The sequence below is a fragment of the Miscanthus floridulus genome, unplaced genomic scaffold (genome assembly GCF_019320115.1).
Source record: "Miscanthus floridulus cultivar M001 unplaced genomic scaffold, ASM1932011v1 fs_152_2_3, whole genome shotgun sequence".
Classification (NCBI taxonomy): Eukaryota; Viridiplantae; Streptophyta; class Magnoliopsida; order Poales; family Poaceae; genus Miscanthus; species Miscanthus floridulus.
Window position 1 is genome coordinate 2552 of NW_027096281.1, and position 23506 is coordinate 26057.

The following is a 23506-nucleotide window of genomic DNA, read 5'->3' on the forward strand; positions in this document are numbered from 1 at the left end:
GCTGATCAGCAAGCTTAACATAACCACCGTCATAATGCTGAGGAATCACCAAGTACAAGTACGTACTAATAAAGAAAGACTATAGCTCTCGCAGCTAGGTCATCATATCCTCATGACCTGGCCTAGCCCAGCCCCTCTGATCTGCAAAGTAAATGATGTGCTCCTCTCCCTACTTGTAAAATCTACCCAATTTTCCTATGCACAATGCTCCGTTCGCTAGTCTGAAACTTGACTGAAACTGGCTGAAAAACACTATTCCGACTGAATTGTTGTGAGAGAAAAACACTGTTCCGGCTGAAAAAAGGAGCCGAACAAGCCGAATATGGGGTAAGCCGAACAGGGCCAATGGCGTGCATTGGATTCGCATTTGAAGCACTTTCATGTGTGGCATGTGATGGGGCCATGATTTTCTGGGTAATAGAGTTCTGTTGCAAAACGAAATGAAGGGTAAATGCGTTAACTTTTAGAGACGGTGTCACAAGTCATCTCTCATCTTTGGACAATGAATCAATGATCTTTGTTATATTTACATATGGGAGAAGAAGAAGAAGAAGACCACCAACTATATTTGACGCTCATTAAAGGGGGGAAAACCCCCATAAAGGTGCTACTCTACACAGTTTGAAGATAGGAGTAGTACACGAAACCTACTAGCAACCGAGCAGTGCATGCTTAGCTCCTTCAGTCCTTCTGGTTATATGCTATATATGTTAGAAAAGCTGAAGATGTTGACTAATGAATAGAGTATTAACCAACGAGATGTTGACTTGCTACTTCCCATTCATAATGTCAAGCTCATCTTTCAGCCATTGTTTGCAGAAAGTGATTTTCTCATGCGGACGTGAAATGGGTAAGATCAGATTAGGAAGAGCTGAACAAGATAAGATGGACCTAAGATAATGTGGGAGACATGCAAGTATTAAGTATATGTAGTATATACCCCTAGCTAAGCTAGCTAGGTCTGGGTCATATGTAGATACAGTACATGATTGACGCCCACCTCGATCAGAGTCTCAGACGTCAAGCGTGGTCACCCAGATTCCATGGCCAATGCTCATCAGTTGACGGTGGAGCAGGTAAAAAGACCGTACCAGCCAGACGGAAGCAGACGCACAGGTTGGTTATATATGATAGTCAGGCCACATGCATCATGCATGTATGTAGTTGGTACACTGATATGCTTATATATACATACTTCTATTCTACATAGACCAGCCCTTTGAGCTTACATGATTGTGTACCTAAAAAATACTTCATTCCCAAATTTAGGGCCCAAATTTAGGGCTGTGGAAATTTTGGATTTATTGTGTATATGGAGTAGCTAGCTAGCTAGATGTGATGTTACTAATTAATTATGATGATGAGATTAGCCCACCTGTTTTGTTGGCTCAATAATGTTTTGAGTTTGTCTTGCCGGCCTTTCTTTCAGTTTTAACAAATTGGAGTAGGGATTGACTGAGATAAATAAAGCGAAACCGCTGGTCTGTGTTGTTGCATCCAAGCCTTGAGGACAATTAATTACTGCATAAATGATTTAACTACCATGATGAATAATTCTGATTAAGGATATTTGTTAGCAATATATATAATGAAATAGTGATTGATCTTCGGTTTTCTACTGTTATGTAAGCTTGAGCCTCTATTTTTCCCTTGAACTCTATTTATGTAAGCTTGAACTCTTTTTTTTTCCTACTACGCATAAATATGCTTAAAAACAAGGTATCCATATTAATCCAGTTGTCTATCTGTAAATGTGCATTTGTAGCTTAGAATAGTATGTTTCCATTGAAGATGTGCATTTGTAGCTTAGAACAATATAATGTGATCCTAGTGGTGAGTGTGCATGCAAATATATATGCTCCTTCTCCTCAATCTTGCATATCATTATTGCAAAACAAATGCCTTTATTTTGTTATAATTAAAGCTAGTGAGGTCGAACCCATGTCGTTTTATGTCGCTGTTTCATTCATCCTAGCTAGCTAGCTAGCTTAAAAGCACGGTTTCATGTATATGTTCATCACACGTCAGCTTATATTACGTAAACAGTCATCTCTTGGAAGCTAAGGGCAGTCTCCAACAGTCAATAAAGCAGCGATCTGCGATCGGCTTGTAGTTCTCCCTTCCACGATCAGCTAAGTGTAACTGGCATCATGACGTTTGTTACTTATTATGTCTAATCAATTGTTGTTAGCTTAACCTTTCTAGCCTTCTATGCTAAGGGAGTTCATTAAGTACTTGCTAATTCTACTCATGATAAATTGATAATGTTATAACTTAATTAGGAATCTTCTAGGCATCTCAAAATAAACATCATTCAATCAACAGACAAAACAACGGTAAGATTCGACCCAGTAAAAGTAATAACATTAACGTAAGTTATCCTGGACGACCACGCATGGTAATTAAAAATACTTTTTGCCTCCTAAAACCTTTTTTCAATTGATTCTTGCTTACAAATCACCAGCAAATCCATATGAAGGATGCTCAAAATCTGGCCACCACATCAAGGTTGGTGAAAACAACATCAAAATAATACATGAATCAGCTCTCTGGTCAGTTATATAATTGTGACATTTAATTATTCATACCAACTTTCGCTGACTCATGAAATCATTGATAAATTATTTTTCAGCTGTATTAGAAAAACTAGTGTTGGTTAACTTGGAAGTAAAGTGGAGGCTTGTTGAAACTTTGACTTTTTTTTCCTCCACAGGAAGCGTGATTGCGGCGTAGTTAAGCGTGAATTACAGTTATAGGAGTAAAATGAGAAGGGAGGAACAGTAAGGAAATAATGAATCCGGATCCTAACACATGAGAAGCCAAGAGCAGGTACTTTGGCTGTCTTGCACATGTCGCTTTTTGTCTCCCCTAGGTGAGAGTAGTAGGGATGCTAAAGTTTGATTTCTCTTTTGAGGCATGTGGCATGCTCTTGTTAGTTGTTAGGGCTATATTATATAGTTTTTGCGCTTTTACCTATGCAAGAACATGATGGAATAATGCAGTAACCAATCATGTTTGATCGAAATATATGAGCTATCAGTATGCTCAGTAGCTGCCCCATTTCACAATGTTTTTCCTGTTCATGTACCTAGGTGGTGACTCTAATGAATACAATAATACAATGGTCCAATCACGTAAAAATTCGCTAACGTTTGTGCCTCCTAGCCTAGGTGTGTAGAGTGGACAAACATCGCAATACAGAGGTATAGTATTTGTCTAGCAAAAATATACATAGATAAATCACCCGTTGTACACCACTAGCCAACTTCCTCCATGAATTCTCTGTTGTTTCCTCCTCTGTATGTAGTATCGTATAAAAAATTCAAATTTCCAATTATTTCCTTTTTTTCCGCATGAACCAAATATTTGACAGTAGCAACCAACGCTGATGTTTCCTTCAAGAAACGGCCACTGATATGTGGTGTGCAGAAGAACAGATAAGCAGCTCCTACCGGTACCAGTGTCAGTACGTGTGGAAGCTTTCCAAAACGCTCCTTCCAGGAACCAGCTCGTGACACGAATGTTGGCCATGCAAGCACCTAACACGAATCATCACGTGCCGTGTACTAGGCGTTGGTACATCACACGTCGCGCCTGACCTGATCGGACGCATGTGTGTTGGCTGCGGAACCGGCTAGTCGGTTTCCTGCATTGCACAGCAGAAAGCCAGTCATGTTAGGCACGCATGCTCCAGCCGTTTGATGAATCATCCGGTCTTTTGTATTGATCACTACACTGATATAGCCAAAGGACCCTAATTTTAAGGTGTGAAACTGGAAGCACGAGATGCTCGATAAATCTTAGACGTCACCTATTATTGATATGAAGCTTGTGCGAAAAAAGGCGTGCTGCTGTAGCATCATATATACTTTTGTCCCCAAAGACAGGGATACGAATCCATGTTCGATAAAAGAACCCTCGCTCCAGATAATCCTGCCACATGTAGTCTTGATCAATAAAAATACCAAACGACCTGTAACGACACTTAAGTATGACAAAAGTAGTTGGATTATTTCAGAAGCAAAATCTCACTTTTAGCTAAGCTTTTTGTACTTTGGTTACTTGAGTTCATACAGTGTATGCTATATTGTCATGTGCTGTGTAAGGTTAAATATGGTTGGAAAAATATATTATTATTAGTACTTGTTATATGGGTGGGCGTAGCCCGAACTTGATATACAACTAGGATAAAGTTAGAACAATGACTGATCTACCTGCTACACCTGTCCTATTGAGGTAGTTTAAGTCCATTCCTGGAAGACTCCAGATCCAGGATATGATACTGTTACATAATGCGATTGTTTACAATAAAATTGCATTTTGTTCTACTGTTTAGGTAGTTTTGTTCAAAAGACGAGTTGCATAATGCATATGCATATATGAGCAGCATAATCATCAATTAATCATAGACTCCTCATTTCAGTTTCACTCTCACACACTATTCCAGTCCTTTGGGAAAACTGCAGCAATGCCTGTTGTTTAATAAGTGGCAGAGTTGTTTTCACTCCACCTACGCTTGTCTAGGACCAAAATTTTTAATCTCTGTCACTTTGAGCTAAAACTGAAGCACCAAACAGCAACTAAGAACGTTAGAGCTGAATTGTAACTTGATGCAATCACTATAGCAGTTGCCAGTGTCTAGGCAGTCTAGCTAGCTCGCTTATTCTATACGCATCACCCTAACAACCCAGCTGCCTGCTGCATCTGATCCCACCGTCCCCTGCTCCAAACCAACCCTACTTTTCTTACATGCAGTACACCCACTTCCTGCAGCTATATATACCACCATATGCCCATCTTATGAAACCATCCACAAGGGAAGAAGAAACAAGCAAGTAGCAACACTCTCTTCTCTTATAACGTAGTACAGCAAAGGTTACTCACATGGCAACTTCCATGGGTTCTCTCGTCTTGCTCTGCCTTGTTTCTCCTCTCCTCCTTCCCAGTGTCGTCCTTGGCCACCCATGGGGTGGCTTGTTCCCACAGTTCTATGACCATTCGTGCCCCAAGGCGAAGGAGATTGTGCAGTCCATTGTGGCACAGGCTGTGGCCAAGGAGACCAGGATGGCGGCATCCTTGGTCAGATTGCATTTCCATGACTGCTTTGTCAAGGTAAACTCTGCTTCCTCTGTTATGTTCTTTGTTGTATGCTCTGACACAGCTATGACACTTGATACTGCAGTACACTATAACAAGTTAGCGATACAAGTTTTGTACTTCAAGTCTTTTTAACTATATGTTGGTACAATAAGATTATGAGTAATCCATATAAAGGTGTGGCAAACAAACATGAAAAGCAAAGGTAAATGGATGAATTCATTACTAGCTTTGGCTGTATAAACCAATAACTTGAAATGCGCTTGTGCAACATGCGTGCCTAAGTATTAGAAAAGTTAGCATGGGAGAATCTATATTATTTTGGCTAACTTCTTTAATTACTATTGATTGATGAGAAAGCCTACCATTGCCCATGCCAGCACTACTTTATGTCCGGGTGACATGATCGAGCCAGTACTATGATTGATTAACTCTATTGTTCTCCTTTTTTGAGTGCTATATAAGATAGTCTTTTTTTTGTGAGCCACACGAGAAGATGTTTACTTAACTCTAGTGCACAATGATTGAAGCTCTCTGTGCAACGTTTGTCATCTCTTACTCAATGCATGTGCCCGAAGAATCTACTGTCACCACTACTCTGTAGCATGCGCCAAATCTCTAAACTATTCCATGTGGCTAGTAATTACCAATCTTTTACAACGTTGTTACATGTGTAGGGCTGCGATGCTTCGGTGCTGTTGGACAACAGCAGCAGCATAGTTAGTGAGAAAGGGTCCAACCCGAACAGGGACTCCCTCAGAGGGTTTGAGGTGGTCGACCAGATTAAGGCTGCTCTAGAGGCTGCCTGCCCAGGCACTGTCTCCTGTGCCGACATTGTTGCCCTCGCGGCTCGTGATTCCACTGCCCTGGTACGTTCCACTATCAACAACCCTGTCCAACCTTAAGGAAGAGACATGATATTTGTATATATAGCGACAGCTTTGGCAAAGTTAGATTTTTCTGAACTCTAACCCATAGGTTGGTGGCCCATACTGGGACGTGCCACTTGGCCGGAGGGACTCGCTCGGCGCGAGCATCCAGGGCTCCAACAATGACATCCCAGCCCCCAACAACACACTCCCCACTATCATCACCAAGTTCAAGCGCCAGGGCCTCAATGTTGTTGATGTTGTTGCCCTCTCAGGTGACTTTTCGTGTATTTCTTAGTACCATCTGTCCTTCGTTATTGACCAACTTAACGCACACTCATATTACACAACATGGATACAATATCATGTGCATATACAGGTGGTCACACCATAGGTATGTCTCGGTGCACTAGTTTCCGGCAGAGGCTGTACAACCAGACAGGCAATGGCATGGCTGACAGCACGCTGGATGTATCCTACGCCGCGCAGCTGAGGCAGGGGTGTCCCCGCTCTGGTGGTGACAATAACCTCTTCCCCTTGGACTTTGTCACCCCAGCCAAGTTTGACAATTTTTACTACAAGAACCTCCTGGCCGGAAAGGGCCTTCTAAGCTCTGATGAGGTTCTGTTAACTAAGAGTGCTGAGACAGGGGCCCTCGTGAAGGCATATGCTGCTGATGTCAATCTCTTCTTCCAGCACTTTGCGCAGTCAATGGTGAATATGGGCAACATCTCACCACTGACAGGGTCACAAGGTGAGATCAGGAAGAATTGCAGGAAGCTCAACAACGGCCACTGAGGTCACTTTATGTGCTGAATTGTTCGTGATGGTGGTGGCGTGTTTTGTTTAAATAAGTAAGCATGGCTGTGATTTTATCATATGTTCGATCTTTTGTGTTTTATTTAAACACATTGTAAAATGTATCTATTAATAACTCAATATAAGATGAGTTCATTCTTCGGTTGCCATAGATCTGCTTATTTGACTTGTCATGTTTTGACTCCAAAGACCAAAATCACAACTCAATAACAGTGTTGCGGCGGCGCTGTGCTGTGTAACATGGTGAGAGATGAAAGGTGTGAGTGGCCAAGTGGAAGATGCAACAACTTCCTATTGTCTTGCTTAAAACCAAATGATAACAATTGTCCAAATCTAGAGGCCTAACAAAATGAGGTAACAAGCCAACTAATCTGCTGGGAAATAGCTAACAAATCGTTAACAAGATCTTGAGCTTATCCTCAGATGACGTCGAGATCGATGCCTTTGGCTGTCGCACCACGCCTCTTGTTGCCACACTGGTAAGTTGCTGGCTCTTGTTGAGAGCAAGCTGCTTATCAAGGCAGGGAATGCGGGATGAAGTGTTATGGACGCAGGCATGGTGCTGCTAGCTTGGCATCCAGGGCTCAAGGATAACCCATCTACTTGCATTAGTTTGTTAATTGTTAATTATCAGATCAGGTTGGTTACATAAGAATAAGATTGTTAGTTTGCTGATTGGTTCGTTAGTAGATCGTGTACTAAGGCCAGGCTATGTAATGCCAGGCGTGTTATTGATTGAATTAAGCAGGAATTAAGAAGGAAAAGCCTTCTTCTTGCTCGGCAGTGGGCAGAGATCCCTGGTCAGCAATCTCGCTCCTCCTTAACCCTAGCTCTCCTACCATATTGGAATCAAGTATGGACAAAAGTTACTCCCCCAGATTCCAAATTTTGGTCTCTTTAGACTTTTCAACTTTTCTCCAAATGTAGGTCGTTCCATGCATCTTTACCCTTTCTTCCATCCTTGCCCCTACTTAATAAATGCTACCACTCTCACAAATGAATGTGTCATCTTTTCCAATACATGATAAACGAAGGGCACCAAGGTCATTTGATCTACTTTCTTAATTCATATGCACAAATCTAGTACCTACACATGGAATCAGAGAAGTGGTTTGTAAAGGAAAAACTTCAATCATCATACGAAAGGTCCAAAGATACATTCATCCGACCTATGTAGTAAGGTTGCCATGCCTAACAGAAATCTTTAGGGTTCCCATGCAAGCATTCAAACTAATGGCATAACAACGTCAATATCAATGGATGCTATTTCACATGCAATGCTAGATATGAGCAAAATCATAGCACAGCTTCTGCTTTCATGTATTTAAAGAACAAGCATCTGAAATGGAAGATAAATACAGTTCAAGGATCCAGAAAGCAATTACACTTGGAAATGGCAGCTAATAGTGAGAAAATAAGTAATAGAGTAAGTACGAGTTAAAGAAGCTATTTACTTGCAGAACCCGCTGCTGTATTGGCTTTCTCTTTTCCTCATGTCCTACAGTTCAACATTTACACCAGAGGCCTGGTAAATGTCTAGAAGAATATGGTCAGTCAATGCAGGGAAGATTGAAAACAAAAAGAAATCACTGGAACTCATCCAGCAGAAAACATACCTAAAAGACAAAGGATATCAGCTGAGGGGTGTAAACTGGTTGAATCTAACAAGATGTATCCTCAACCTCAAGGACTTTCAGAACCTTAAACCATATTGAAGATCAAATATTCACAACCATACGGGTGGGTGCCATGGGTCAACCAGCAGACGCTCTATCAACTCCTGTGGAAAGTGGGATCTGTTTTGATATGGTGTCTGTTTCAGGAAGAAAAAGAAGAGACAAAAAGTTATAATAAAGAGTGCATGAGATCGTGTGATGGTTGTGTGATGAACCCAAAGCACAGTTTTGCTTTTCTAAACAAGACAGGCTAAAATGCAAAAAAAAGGTAATTACAACTTTTGTGAACCCCAATGCTGTGACATCAAGTCTCAACTGTATCAAAAAAACAAACATGTTGTACTTACGAGTTAACATGTTTGCAGATGTTGACACTGCAGCAAGAAAGGTTTCCCTAACAAGTTGGACAGGTCACCAAATTTAACCACAATTCTGAATCATTGCTTCAACTGCCTTGTTGGCCTTAAGAACCTCCCCTTTCGAGCAAAGTGAAGCAATAGCAGCATAGTATGACTCGAAATCATCATTGAAAGACTTTCCAAGCAACTTTTGGTAGTCAATATCAGTGTCACCACTCAGTTTTGATAAACTATCATCTCCATCTATCATGGGTTGAACTATGCCATCAGAACTCCTAAGGAGACTATTGCTAGAAATATCATAAGTGACTGGACTTGCTTGTCCTGAATTTGTCATGGAATCATAAGCATCCTCAGGTTTCTGTACCTTCTTGAGGTGGGCAAGCGCATTATAGCTGACAGAATTTGAAGAGGATAAAAGCATGAGTCCCACTTCATTTAGGATAGTTACAACCTCATCAATCCTCCCTTGATCACATGCAGAAGATAGGAGATCAACAAGAGGCTCCGCTTCAATATTATCTCCAACACTGTTTATTAACTCCACGACTTCTTTGCACTGAAACATCTCCCTCAAGATGCCCCTGGATTCTTCCATCCTTCCTTTTGCATAGAGTCCTTTGACAAGGCTCATGAAACCAACGAAATCAGGTTCCATATCCCTATGACGGTATTCATTAAAGAAGCCTAATGCAGCTTCAGTCTCACCTTTCAGACAGAGTCCATTGATAATTGCACCAAGTGTAAAACAATCTGGCAAAAGAAAGATTTCCTCCAAATGAGACATAAGCTCAAGGGCCTTTTCAGTTAATCCAAAGTTACAATAACCACTTATCAGCAAGTTGTAAACACGGGTAGTGGGTTTGATACCCTTGGTGGACATTTTTTGGAATAACTGATCCGCATCATCTAACAAACCTTCTCTGCACAAAGCACCTATAAGAATGGTATAGGTGATTATCGTTGGAAGCATCTTGCTGTTTTCTATGTAGTCAAAGAGCCTGAAAGCTTCAGTAAGGCATCCTTGATGACACAAACCATTGAGAACTGAGTTATGAATGATAATGTTCGGATGAAATCCCTCTTTTTTCATGCTTCCACAAAGGTCCAGTGCTTTTCCAAGATACCCACCCTTACAAAGGCCATCCACCACTATGGAGTACATGGCTAGATCTACTGAAAAACCACTTTGTTCAGCTACCTTCAAAAAGTTACATGCATCTAGAACTTCACCTTGCTTCTTTAGGGCAAAGACAGCTCCTCTTAGAACACTGACAGGAACACTGCCTTTGTCCATGTAATTAGAAAACCAAATAGCTTTGCTAACACATTTTTTGCTGAGATAACAAGACATCATATTTATCATTGTCGGATCAAGCAGGCCATGAATTTTAATGAAATCACATAGCAATGGCTGTATGACCTCTTCACTTCCATTTCGGTGTAAGCTCTTAAGCAGCTTGTAGCATGTTTTACTAGTTACAGCAATGGCTTGCATTCTGAGTAACTTGTAAGCATCCATTGCTGCTTGCCAACAATTTCTGTTGCTTAAGAAAGCAGAAGCATAATTACAAACAGATGAAAATAAGTCAATATCTAATTCACCAATCTTACAAATGAAATCCAGCACACCATGTTCACCGTGTCCTTTGAAGTGTGCATGAATCAACTTCCTGCAGTTAAAGAAATTGGGCCTTATTTTTTTCTGAACAAGATCATAAAATATTTGGTCAGCCATGTCAACTTTTCCTCCATTACACAGTGCTTTAATCAGACACTCATGAACAACTGCAGTGGAGAATCCTGAATCTTTCCTGTATTCATCAAACAACTCCAGTGCCTTGTCAACTTCCTCAGCTTTACACAGTTTGTCTATGGTTGTATGGTAGGTGATAGTATTAGGTCTTAAGCCCATCTCAGGCATTTTATGAAACAAGCTCCAGGCATCATTCACCTTGTTAATCATAAATGATGCTTTGATAAGAACATTGCATGTGACAACATCCATAGAAATACCACTACCTTCAAACCTATCCTTTATTGCCATAACACCGGTTATGTCACCTCTTTTGATGTAACCATGTAACAGTGTGCTATATGTGAAATTATCAGCAGCAACACCTTCAGAAATTTCAAGAGCCTTTTCAGTGTGACCAGCTTTACATAGACCATTTATTATCGCGTTGTATGTTATGATGCTAGCCTTTATTCCCTTATTCTCCATCTCCGTGAGCAACGAGAAAGCCCTGTCTAAATCTTCCATTTTGCACAAACTGTCAATCAAAATCGAATATACATACTCGTCCACCACCACGCCTGTTTGTTCCAGTTTCCTCACGATAGAGAAAGCATCTTCCAACCTGTCTCTCTTACAGAAGCCACCAACCAGTGATGTATAAGTAATCAAATTTGGCTTAGCATCCACTCGCTCCATCTCATCCAAGAACCCCATTACTTTCTCCACACTACCTTCTCTGCAGAGTCCATCAATAACAGTAGTATAGTTAATCACATCGGCTTTGATTCCCTTCTCTAGCATGGATCGATGCTCCCGAAGACCTTCCATCAAGAACCCACGACTCATGTATCCATGAACCATGCTGCCGTAAAACACAGCATCAGCATTCATGCCTTTACACTCCATCTCCCGCATAAGCTCCGCCATCTCACCAGTTCTCCCCTCCAACCCAAGAGCATGGACAACTGATGTCAGTGTCACAAGGCCCGGATCAAATCCACTGAACTGACTCTTCACCTTCTCATAGAAATCCAGCCCTGCTCCGGCCTTCCCAGTTCTGGATAACCCAGAAACGATCGAGCTGCAAACGCGATCCTCTACCTGACACCCCTTCCTGGTCATTAAGTCGAACACCCTAAGCGCGCAATCCACCTCCCCGTGGGCACACAGTAACACCACCATCTCGCGGTACGTGGAAGGCGACAGCATCATGCCGTGGTCTTCGATGGCAGCGGAGAGTAGCTCCAGTGCGTGGCGCGGGTCGCCGCCCCCGGCGCAGGCCCGGCGGAGCAGTGCATCCCAGAGGCGGCGACTGGCGGTGCGGGAGGCAAGCGCGAGGCGCTGTGCGGCGTCACGCGGCCGCGCGGAGTCGAGCAGGGCGGAGGCGGCAAGGAGGTGCGTGCGCGGAGTAGGGGCGATGGCGTTGGCAAGAGCCTGGGAGGCGAGCGCGGCGAGGAGGCGGTGCCTTCGGCTGCGAAGGAGCACTGTCAGGAGGCGGTCGACGTGTCGCGCGGTGACCGCGCGGCCGAGCTTGATGAGTGAGGAGAACGGCGGTGGAGGGGGAGGGGGCTCGCCGTTGCCGCCGGGGAGGGACATGGCCGCTGGCCGGCCGGGCGGGGGTGTGGAACTTTCGAAACGCCGGTGCTGAAATGCTGAGTTTTTTCCCCCCTAAGAGCAGTTCCCTAAACATCCTTCTAATCCTTAATTTTTTTTAGAAAGATGGAAAAAAAAAACTTTCTCCAACAACTCCTAATATTTACTCCTAATATTTTATGACTCGGGAAAAAATGGGCCAACGCGTGCAAAGATCCGCGCTCTCCCCGTTCGCGTATCCTCCCTGTCGCGCGTCTTCCTCCTTCGCACACCGCAGGGAAGATTTCCCGCGACCTTTTTCCCTAGCAATCTTCTCCAAAGACGCAGCGTGCGAGGTTGCAAAGTCCAGCAGCCGGCGTGGAGGGGCAACGGCGCCGCATCTCCTGCACTGCGGCGGCTTCGGCCGCGTCGCGCACCTCCCGGCGCTCCCCGGCCACCGATGAGGACAGCTCGTGCTCAAGTAGATCCAGCGCGTGCTCAAGCAGATGGAGCAGGACGAGCAGCTTGCCACGCGCATGTGCGGCCTCCGCGTCTAGAGCAGTTCGCCGACGATAATGTTTGCCTCCGCCTTGTCGAGGTCCGTCCGAACTGCAACCTCCTTGATCCCACGTTAACTCAGCGTGCTCTCTTCTTCTATAACCACGCAGGTGGCCGGTGATTTCACGTGGGGATGCTCTCTTCCTACTGTGGCCGTCGTCAAGCAGGTGGCCTCAAGCAGGATGTGGATGCGATCGTCAAACAGGTGGCCTCAAGCAGGATACGTGGAAAAAAAGAGGACGGGAGGAAAAAAAACGTCGAATGGGATCATCATTTGATTTTTTTTATAAGTCAAATATTAGGAACTATTGGAGATGAACTTCTTTTTTTCTCCTAAAACCTTTTTAGGAGTTAGTAAACATAGACTTTTTAGGAGAAATATTTAGGAAACTCTTAGGGATGCTCTAAATACTACTAGTTTACGAGCGCACGCGCGTTAGGGCCTTGGGAATGCGCACCGTTGCTACCGTCTGAGGCCCCGTGTAGTTGCCAAAAAATTTTGCATAGTAACTGTCACATCGAATCTTGCGGTATATGCATGGAGTACTAAATGTAGATGAAAAAAAAACTAATTATACAGTTGGTCGAGAAATCGCGAGACGAAACTTTTGAACCTAATTAGTCCATAATTAGACACTAATTACCAAATACAAACGAAATGCTACAGTGCGCCAAAAATCCAAAAAAAAAAAAAATTTGGTCTAAACGCACCCTGATTTCTCCGTGCACGGCCACGAGCCCACAACGAAGCAGACATGTCCCACAAGCCACACGTATCAACGTTTTTTTTCTCTCACAGATATCGATTCCCCATTTCCTCTCTGTTCTCTCCCCTCCTTTTCGTTCTTCTGTCTTCCCATTTCATTTCCAATCCCATACAAAATTCAAAGGTGAATCCACCAGCCGGAGCTACGCCAGTGCAATAACCCGACGAATCTAGCAAGAGCCGGCGACGAGGGGGAAAAAGCCCTTCGAATCTGGGTGGACGCCGGTGACGACCGCTCGTGGACGGAGGTAACAGGGAGGATTTCGCCCATGATTCAAGGAGAAGGAACCTCGATGGTTCGAGAAGGGTGGAGGTCTGGTGGATTCCGGCATTCCGCTGCCTACGATGATCCACCTCCCCTAGACTCCCATGGTTTGTAAGGTGCGTTAACATTTCCATCCCATTTTTCTTCAACTCGCCCATTCTAATCCCAGTGAATCTCGCATCAACGGGGCTCCGATCCCTGGTGAATCTTGTAGCAGCTAGGTTTCAAATCACTGTCAATTTCACAGCAGACTGTGAACTGGCCCTTCGAATCTGGCCGGATGAACGATTTGTGGCTTCGAATTGAGCCGTGTTTGGTGTTCCAGATCCTGTGATGAGCTGCGACGGGAGGTTGCTTTGCCGGCTGTGGTTTCCGCGGCGGTGGATATGTTCATTTTTGGGTCCGTCATCATCCTTCCCCTTCCTCCATTCGCATCCGTTTGTTGTTCTTCGCCGTTTAGGTTTCATATGCCTTTCTAATCCTCCATGTTCTCCATACTGTATCACACTTTACGAATCCATGGCAGATCTGTCACTATTGGTGAATCTCGCCTCTGTTGAGTTCGTCTCCTCCACGAATCAGTCGCTGCTAGGCTTCAATCGGAGTGGTGGATCTCCAGTTTGGGCGCCACAAAATGTAGGTTCATTAGCATTTCCTAAGCATTTAGGTTCGTTTTGGGAATATCCCTACTATTTTGTATGCATTCCTCCTGAATTTCACTCTCAGTCTAGCTTCAGTACTAAATGTGTTTTGGTGCTCTGTACTATGTACTTAGATTTTTCATGCGGTGTGTACTTATATTTGATAAAAGATGGTAGATGTGGTCTAAGCGATCTTTCATGTGGTGTGTTTGGAGGCCTAGGATATTTTCATGAGAAGTGCATTAGTCATGAACTTTGTCATATGTGCAGTAGCTATTATGCCTTTTTTAGATTTTGTAATAAAATGTGAATATGGCTATTATTCATGTAATGATGTGGTTATTCATGACAAGTGCGTATTCCTTGGTTGCTTCTCCTAACTGTTAGTATTTATCTTCTTCCCTGACATTTCAAATCTGCATTTAAAATCTTTTTCAAAACTCATGTAGTGATGTGCCTAGATTTTTTTCTCATAAGTGATTCCGTTTTGATAACTACAAGTGTGCATTATGTGCTCTCCTACCTATTAGTATTCATGCCTGTTCACCCTTATTTCCCTGTGCACTTTTCTGTCATTGTAAATGACTATGCAATGTACCCTGAAGATTTATATGTGTTTTTTCTTTTTTCTTAAAAAACTCATGTATTGAGGAGCCTAGTGCACTTGAGAACTTTGCATTCTTGGAATTGCTAGTTGTTCACTGCTTTCAACTATATCCACTGGTATGTAAGGTTTACCTATCTCCATGCTATGTTCATAAAAAGTTTACTTGTTTTAGATCAATATGGTGAAGTTGGGATCATTTTTAATCACAAAGTTTTTAGAACCGACTAAATTTCCACCAGAGTAGTATGTAGATTCTGTAAGAAACCAGGGGTGCTTTCCCCTCCATTTCTCTTGGAATCTCTAATTCGCAATTCCAGTGGCTTAGAATAATGTGGTTGGACTTGATCTTGGCTTCATCATGCACTTACGGTTCATTTCCTTCCTTTTCCAGGTGCTACATTTATTTGCTCTCATCTGGTGCTTTGTGTTTCATCTACAGATCTTTTGTGTCACGTCAAGTATGTTTTGGTTCCTTTCTCTACCTATTATTGATTGTTAATACTTGTTAGTGTATACAATATGCATACTTATTAGTATGCCATGGAGTCATTAGTACTGGTATTCCCTTTTTCTAACAATGCTTCTAGTATGACGGCAACCTTCCTTTGATTAAATGGTTGCTGTATTTTTTAAAAAAAATCTGATCACTATTGGATTAGTATGACACAATCTATTCACTCTTATTTCTAACAATGCTTCAAGGCCTACCTACAATATATAGATTCAAAGTTACTTTTCTTCTATAGATAAATACACGCACTGCACATCAGAAATGCTTTTTGTTTCATACATAAATGCCTGCCGTACCAGACTAAATTTCAAATATTTAGGCACACATACCTTGATTCTGTTGCTCCTTAGGTTTAGAACCAACAAGTAGTAGTGTCCCATTGATTCTGATCCTTTATTTTTTATGGCCTGAAGCATAGGGAACATTACCTGTGTTGCTTTTGTTTAGTACTAATGCGCCTAAAGCACATACCAAATTTGAACATGCTGAATATATAAACAAATTCATATATGAACACCATCTAACGATTGCAATTAGGGGTGGCCACGGGCGTCTTTAGATAGAGCTTCCCTATATGATGTCTGCCGTTGAAGAGACCCAAGGATCAAAACAATGTGATGAGCATGTGGGCAGTGCATCGCGTGGTGCTTTCCCGTCATTGCTCGAGGCATTATTAAAACCATTACCTCTTTCACTCATCAGAATAGAGGTAAGCCCATGGATCCTAGCTTTCTTCATCATGCCAGTGCAATGCCTAATCCTAACAACTGTGGTGAGCCCACATATTTCATTTTAGAGCCAACTTATGCTAAATGAACAAGCAATTTGTTCATTCTAGTAAAGCATTTTTCTGTTTTAGTTTTAGCATTTCTTAGTGTTGTAATGATCTGGCATTGATGATGATGCCAATCCATGCTTTTGTACTAGAGCATAGGGCTTAAAGAGACTACTTTGTGTATCTTTAGATGATAGATTGTTAGTTAAAGAGTGCCTCATGTGATAATGACTTCATTTAGCCGGGCGGTAATTTTATCTTTGCACGCACACACACCCATCCGCTGTTAATGGATGATCCAATGCACCTGTGCGGATGGAAGCCGGCCTTATCACAAGCCCCCTCTGCATTATCTCTCATTTATCTCCTCCCTTTCTCTCCCCTGCCATGCGCTCGCCGACACCCTCTCCCCCTCCGTCTCCTTCATGGTGGACGGCGAGGACGGGAGCGTCGCCCGTGTCTACGGCTCCGATGGCTGGCCCATCAGGTGGTGCATCCACGTCTCCCTCTTCTACAAGGCTGCGATGCCCTTCCACTTTAGGCCCCCGGAGCCGGCACCACTTAGTCACCCTGTGCTCCGCCTCTCCGTTGTCAGCGTGGAGATCTAAGGCACCGCTGACGAGCTGCTGGGCCAGGTGGACGCACAGTTCGAGTGCAAGCCTCGCGTCGCGCTGCAGGAGTATCCTTGCACGGCGTTGCTGTGCGGTTTGGGCCACCCCACGACCTTGGATCCGGCTGGCGTGGTGCTCCCCACCGTGTCACCATCCCAAGTCCTTCTCCAAGTGGGGCCACATAGGCACTCGCTGATCTCGCCATTACAGCTAACCTTGCTCGCCTAAATTTTAGAGCTATGTGCACCCATTTCTCCTCATGCCTGAGCTATCGGCCTTCATTTCTGGTTATCTCACTATTATTGCTTTATCAACCACACTGTTTTGCCTAATTTATAACCATATAATTGCTTAACTCTTAACACTATTTTGCCTAACAGATGGAATAAAGGCTTGCCTGAACACTTCAACCCCTACAAAGCATCTTCTTCAAAAGTTACAAGCAATTTAGTTTCCCTATTGAAGCAGTTTTAGTTAGCTCATATCCAAAACGAAAATGAAATGCAATTTTTGGTCAACTCTGCATGTTGCGGTACTGCCCATGCAACCAAAACTGAATAAGATACAACTTCTACATATTCAGATTTTATACATGATAGTCGTGTATCGCCTATCAAGAAAGATTATTGGTGCTATAGAATATCATGTAGTCAAATGGCAGCATTATTCAGATTCCCAGCTCACTTTAATCATAGCTCTAAATATCCACTTATGCTCTTTTTTCCTACAGGTTGGACAATGACGACAAGGCACCAGCAGATCCATTCCAAATACTCAGCAGAGATGAAGATGTGAAGAAATCTAATAATTTGTGACTTTCTGGATGTATTAAAATACCTACCAGAAGATTTGAGGGGAACTGTAAGAATGGAAACATGAAGAATCCTGGGGAAAAGATATGAAGGGAAGAATAGAAAATGCATTAATCAGACTTCAAATACCTGTTAATGTTGATACTTTTGCCTCAATACTTGCTTGAATCTTGGATGTATGTGATTTTCTTGATCATCTTGGGTTCTGTGATTTTCTGGATGATGTATGTGATTATCTAGATCCAAACTGGTATTCCCTACCTGTTACTGTGTGAAAGTTATCAAATGCTTAGGCTAGAAGATGGGCCGGGGAATCTGCCGTTTCTGGTGGGTCTGACTTTGGGAGCTGCGTCCGTTCGGCAGGCGTGCTCCGTCCGGCGGGCGCGCGGAGCCCTCCCGCACACGATTCTTTCCATTTTTTGGCAAGCAGGTTGGTTGGTTTTCTAAAATAGAGTGTGCAGTCGGATGGTGGGTTTCCACGCCCAGGCTGTAGTAAAATTCTTTTTCTATTTTATTTAGGGGGCCGAGGTCAGCCCAACAAAAACAAATCGGCGTCGATAATGGGCCTATACGGCCTACTACTTTAATTACTACGGGGCCGGCCGGCAACCCTCCCGCAGCTCTGGCATTCGGAGGCCCAGGAATCATGATGCAGCAGCCTCAGGCGCACGCGTCGGCACTTGCGGTGGCGCCGTCGGCGTCGGCGGTGGCGCAGACGGTGGCTCACCCGCAGGATCCGGCGGGCGGGGACGCGCCGCCGAAGCAGGTGGCTCAGGCGATGGAGCGGCTGGGCCGTGCGGGCCGGCTCATCGCGGACATCCGGCTCGGCGCGGACCGCCTCCTCGAGGCCCTCTTCGTCGCCGGCGGCGCTCCCCCGTACAGTGTGCACCAGCACGTCGACAGGATGGAGCGCGTTATCGTCAAGAAGGAGGCCGCCATGCGCCTCCACTTCCAGGACCTCCGCGCCCTCGGCAGGTACCAGCCCCCAGCATCTCCTCCTGCCCTAACACCTCCGTTCTCCCTTCCCTCTCGATCTGGGAGGTTAGGTACAGTTCACCTGGCTTTCTATACAGAAAACTCGGTTGCGTTTTACTGACTGCAGACAAATGTAAAATTTTACTCAAAAGAACACTACACTTCTTCTGCTTATGAGAGATTCAACGTAGCACCTCTGATATTGTCTAACAGATATTCAGGAAATTGGTAACTGTGGTTCGGAATTGCTTTGCTTTAGGTCTTGGGTTGGTCACTCACACACTAAAATATTTCATAGTTTTTTCAGTTATACCGACTTTACTAGTGTTATGTCGGAACTTGGACCTACTTTGTGGTTGTTCTTAGTTTTGGGGCTTACTGTTGTCTTATACATTTCTTAGGCTTTCAACTGTTGAGGTACTGTGAAGATTGGACATCAGTGGTTCTATTTACACATGCTGCCCTGTTGAGTGTGTACCTGTAATTTGGACTTGTTGGATGAATATCTTTTTGCAAAATATATTTTGCCAAGATGGGTGAACTTGGTTCTATTTTGCATTTCTGGAACTCATGTTACATGTCAACAGAACTATAGAACTGTGAAGTCTATAAAGCTGATGAAATATTCCAGAAACTTAAGTTTTGGGAAAAAAACTGGACTTACTAGGGTTTTTTCTTGGGGGGGAAGAACTTACTAGTTATGGCTAGGCTAATACACCATCCTAACCATGACTCAGGGTATTTTGAAGCCATGAAGAGATCTTCAGCCATAGTTGCCTTTTTTGCCATTATTCTCCTAGTAAACTACTTCCTCAGATTGTATATATATGTCCATCTAGGTTTGTTCGAAGTCAATATTTTTAACTGTGACCATCAATATAATATTTTTATATATGTATATGCACTTCACAAAATTGACATTACCAGATTTATTATGAAAATACTTTCGTAGTATATAACCCTTTAAAAAAACTCGACCTACGGGGGGGTAAGACAGCCCCTAGGCATTGCATTAAGAAGAAGACCTTCTCATGCAGATCGAGAAAACCCCCGAACCCCTACCTCACCCATACACGGCGGCACCGTAGTCCATGTGAGAACGACCATGACCGGGGCCGGGCCTTAGACATGTGGTTTGACTTGGGATAAACGATGGGATTTTTTTTTTAACCCAGCCTAAAATTTGCTCCCACAAGGAGTCAAACCCAGGACCTGAGGAGTGTTACTAGCGCCACCTAACCAACTCAGCTAGTGGTCCGTTCGCGTATATAACCCTTTTCATGTATCATATAATTATATTTTGTAAATATTGCTAGTAAAAGCTAAAAAATGTCTTAGGAAAAACCTAGATGGATGTTAGTTGTGATCAAAGGAAGTAGCTTCAGAATTAAGATGCTGAATGGCATCATTTTTCACTTTTTGGTCCATGGATAAATTGTAGCTTTGCAGTTTTATTATACTCTCACTTTTACTTTTTCACTACTCTATTTGTAGATTTTATGCATTTGTACTGAGAACTTAGTTTTCGTTTTTTAAATCTTCATGTAGAATGGAACTATTTCTTTATTATCATTAATCAGGCTTAGAATTTGTACTGAGAATTGTCAAACTTTCTCAGGTTTTTTTAGTGTAGATGTAGACTAACAAATATCTTGTCTTCCTTTTAGCCATTCTTTTTCATCTGTGAATAATTCCTTGTTTTAATGTTAGGAAGGCAATTAGAGGAGTCTGGAGTCCTTAATGGGGCCCTTAAAGCTCGAGGCAATTCATGGGGATTGCACATGCCACTCGTTTGTCCAGATGGTGCTGTTGTAGCTTATGCTTGGAAGCGGCAACTGGCAGGTCAGGCTGGTGCATCTGCTGTGGACAGGACTAGGTAAAATTCATTACTTAGTATATTGTGTTGGCTTGTTTAGTTATTTAGTTAATACTCCAAATAATGTGCTTCTCCCTATGAACTTACTTTTCTTTGCGACATTTTCACTAGCCTATGTTAACAGAATGTGGTTTCGTAATGTTTATTTCATGGTAATATAATTCTTTGTGACAGCTGAATTTGATGCAATCACGGTCATATTCAGTTCTGGACATCACTATGACTTGCAAGTGCATAAGTGCTTTCCTGGCCTGAATTTTATGAGAAAATCTATGGCCTGTTCCTCCCTTTTCTCATTTGTGTTTTTGTTTTGAACCTTGCTTTCTCTAATTGAGAATTTTCACTCCATCTGCAAGAATTTGTCTTCCTCATTCATCTAAAACCACTACTTTTGTCTTTTCAATCGGGGTCATTTTTAATTACTGTGCTGAACAGAATTCATCCTTTTTCAAATGCACCTGACTTAGAATGGCATTGGAAATGTCACAATTTTTTTTAATTCGTAAGCATGTTTGGATGTTAGTACTTTGTGGTGCTTGCAATCACCCACCAGTCTATAGGGAGAGGACAAGAGTTAAGCACAAGTGTGTTCCTGTTCACTTCTGTATAGCAAACTAAAAGTATCTAGAAATTATACACCATTTATGGTTATTCCATTTTGGGATAAGGAAAAATTACAGGTTACGTCTCTCAACTATCACTTTTGTTTAATTTTGATTCCATCAACCAAATGAAAACAGTTAATCAATTAACACCCCAGTGAGACAGTGACCACTGCCACCCCTCTACCCAACACACACACACACACGCACGCACATACACACACCCCAATGGTGTTTTTTAGAGGGTTTTGCGGAACTGGTGTCCTATCTGGGTGGTCCTCCAATCACAATCATGGCCTCCAGCCATCCCTACTGGCTGTGATGAATAACGGTGGTGTGTGTGGCGATTTTGGATGCCACCCAATCATCTCCTACTATCTTGGAGACTTGGCAGAAAACTGGAGAAATGATTCTGTAGTTTTGCATTATTCATTTAAGATACGCTCAATTTTTTTTACGATTTTGATCTTACCCATGTTTTCAGGTTAGCTCTCAAGGCCTTCACTGACCAGAAAAGAAGATTCTTTCCTCATCTAGAAGACGAAGTCCTTAGCCATCTCAATGATGGTGAACCTGGTGTCACCAAAAAGCCAAAGTTGATTGCCAGCAACGGAGATCTAGAGGAAAAATCTTTATCTGAAATACTGAAAAATTTAGAAAATGAAGTACCTAACATGAAAATATTCACATACTGGCATCTGGATTGGTCAAAAAGAGCTTCATCATTAGCATCCCTGATGGATGATGACTTTGTGGATCCATCTAAAGAGCTGAACCTGCAAAATATGGGTAAATCGAGATCTGGTGCTCTGACAACTCCCATAGACCAAGTTGCAGTAATTGAATTGCTGGTTCCTTCAATATTTAGAGCTGTAGTGTCATTGCATCCTGCTGGATCTACTGATCCTGATGCAGTGGCATTCTTCTCTTCCACTGAGGTAATGAATTTTTCTAAATGTTGACTCTGTCCACCTCAGTTGTGAACATTGCATGAGCAGCTATGCAGCCATGCGCTGATGTTTCACAGTATGTCTGATTATTAATTTCTTATGTACCAAGATCACTTCATTGTTGTAGCATGTTTCTATGATACTCTTAATGAGCAAACTCAGTCACCCAGTTGATAAATTTGGTAGATATCCTTTTTTACACATTATGTGAATATTTTGCTAGGGGGGAAGCTATCTTCATGCGAGGGGCACGTCGGTGCATCATGTGTTTAAGCATGTAAAGGTAAGTATGTGTTTTTATATTTTTATTTTAAATTTTGTTCTCATAAGAGGCACTAGGGGCCTGTTTGCTTTGAACCTAGCCAGATTTGCCTGGCTCTCCATGCATTCCCAGGCGTTGGATTTTGTGAGCCTAGGGTGGAGATTGCTGTCTGACAGGCCTTAAAGCAAACAAGCCCTAGAAGCGAAAAGGTGGGTGAGATTAATAGAATGTTTTGATTATGAAGGAGCATGCTGACAAGGCCTTGCAGTACTTCATCGGTGTGGAGCCGAGTAAAGCACTTTCTCTGCTTTTGGTACGTTGCAAGAATTTCCAGTTCCTTCTTCACATTAGTAATCCAGTCATTGAGATTTTTCCTCGAACTAGTCATTGAGATTTTTTTTATGGGGGAAATCATTGCAAAAGCTTTGATCGATGCTATCATAGTTCCTACACTTTTGTTGTTTGTCATTTCAGACATTTTCTGTTACTAAAAACATTTTATTGTCTTGCAGCGTTGGATTGCCAGCTATCAGACTCTGTTTACAAAGGTTTGCAGGTACTACTCCTAGATGTCAAACTCCATTCCCATAGCATTATTTGCATTTCTGCTGGTCTAATAAGCAATTCTTGGATTAATATAAGTGCAGCAAATGCGGACGGCTTCTGATGATGGACAAGTCCTTGGCTTTGCTATTGCCTCCTGTCCATCGCCCCTATCACCAGACTTCTAATATTGGACCAGATCTTCAAGAGGCCTATCACATTGGATGTTCTTCCTATGATGGCTAGCTGATGCTTCTAAGAAACACCCGAGACTATTTAGATAGCACAGGATGTTTCTGACATTGTCACTGACAAAGTACGTGTACAACAGTCTTTCTGTGTAAAACAGTATTCTTTTTCTGGAATGTATGCAACCCATCAGGTGACTTACGTACAGAAACGTTACTGATTGCTTAGGTACTTGATCTTCTACGCTCTTGGCCTCTTGCCCAGATTAACCTACAGATTAATTCAAATTTAAAAATAGAAATCCAGAGCTGGTCTAAACAACCCAGATTCTTGTACAGGTTATACAATCGGTCCAACTAGATTCTTATAATTCTGCTATCTGATTTCACTTAGCTTTTGGGCATGTTTGCTATAGCTCTAGCTCCAATGTTGG

General features: G+C 42.7%; 4 protein-coding genes and 1 long non-coding RNA gene across 11 annotated transcripts; 3 read left to right on the plus strand and 2 right to left on the minus strand.

Moving 5' to 3' along the window:
• Window positions 1–3040: 3040 nt before the first annotated feature.
• LOC136530533 (uncharacterized) lies at window positions 3041–5022 on the minus strand. Its single transcript, XR_010777797.1, has 3 exons — window positions 4885–5022; window positions 3812–3933; window positions 3041–3646 (listed from the first exon to the last, which is right to left on the minus strand). It is a non-coding gene; the product is annotated as an uncharacterized lncRNA (long non-coding RNA).
• Window positions 4765–6930, plus strand: LOC136530532 (peroxidase 72-like). Its single transcript, XM_066523266.1, has 4 exons — window positions 4765–5112; window positions 5775–5966; window positions 6076–6241; window positions 6346–6930. The coding sequence occupies exons 1-4, from the start codon at window positions 4885–4887 to the stop codon at window positions 6762–6764; spliced, it is 1005 nt and encodes a 334-aa protein (XP_066379363.1). The 5' UTR covers window positions 4765–4884; the 3' UTR covers window positions 6765–6930.
• On the minus strand, window positions 5038–12203 carry LOC136530531 (pentatricopeptide repeat-containing protein At5g57250, mitochondrial-like). 4 transcript variants are annotated; one of them, XM_066523263.1, is made up of 4 exons: window positions 8809–12203; window positions 8402–8598; window positions 8240–8310; window positions 5038–5176 (listed from the first exon to the last, which is right to left on the minus strand). In XM_066523263.1, exon 1 carries the CDS (start codon window positions 12152–12154, stop codon window positions 8882–8884), a length of 3273 nt encoding a protein of 1090 aa, XP_066379360.1. In that variant the 5' UTR covers window positions 12155–12203; the 3' UTR covers window positions 5038–5176; window positions 8240–8310; window positions 8402–8598; window positions 8809–8881. The 4 variants fall into 4 exon arrangements, with proteins under 4 accessions (XP_066379360.1, XP_066379359.1, XP_066379362.1 ...); XM_066523262.1 differs by having other exon boundaries at window positions 8240–8321; XM_066523265.1 differs by having other exon boundaries at window positions 5048–5176; window positions 8220–8310.
• A 1203-nt stretch (window positions 12204–13406) lies between these two features.
• On the plus strand, window positions 13407–17953 carry LOC136530529 (uncharacterized). 4 transcript variants are annotated; one of them, XM_066523257.1, is made up of 5 exons: window positions 13407–13835; window positions 13937–14119; window positions 14246–14355; window positions 15359–15425; window positions 17245–17588. In XM_066523257.1, exons 2-5 carry the CDS (start codon window positions 14053–14055, stop codon window positions 17313–17315), a joined length of 315 nt encoding a protein of 104 aa, XP_066379354.1. In that variant the 5' UTR covers window positions 13407–13835; window positions 13937–14052; the 3' UTR covers window positions 17316–17588. The 4 variants fall into 4 exon arrangements, with proteins under 4 accessions (XP_066379354.1, XP_066379355.1, XP_066379353.1 ...); XM_066523258.1 differs by having other exon boundaries at window positions 13970–14119; XM_066523256.1 differs by having other exon boundaries at window positions 13410–13835; window positions 14045–14119.
• Window positions 17954–17976: 23 nt separating this feature from the next.
• Window positions 17977–23316, plus strand: LOC136530528 (mediator of RNA polymerase II transcription subunit 27-like). The gene is made up of 8 exons (XM_066523255.1): window positions 17977–18106; window positions 18196–18651; window positions 20366–20527; window positions 21614–22067; window positions 22303–22362; window positions 22586–22654; window positions 22854–22897; window positions 22989–23316. Exons 2-8 carry the CDS (start codon window positions 18323–18325, stop codon window positions 23128–23130), a joined length of 1260 nt encoding a protein of 419 aa, XP_066379352.1. The 5' UTR covers window positions 17977–18106; window positions 18196–18322; the 3' UTR covers window positions 23131–23316.
• The last annotated feature ends 190 nt before the right edge of the window (window positions 23317–23506 follow it).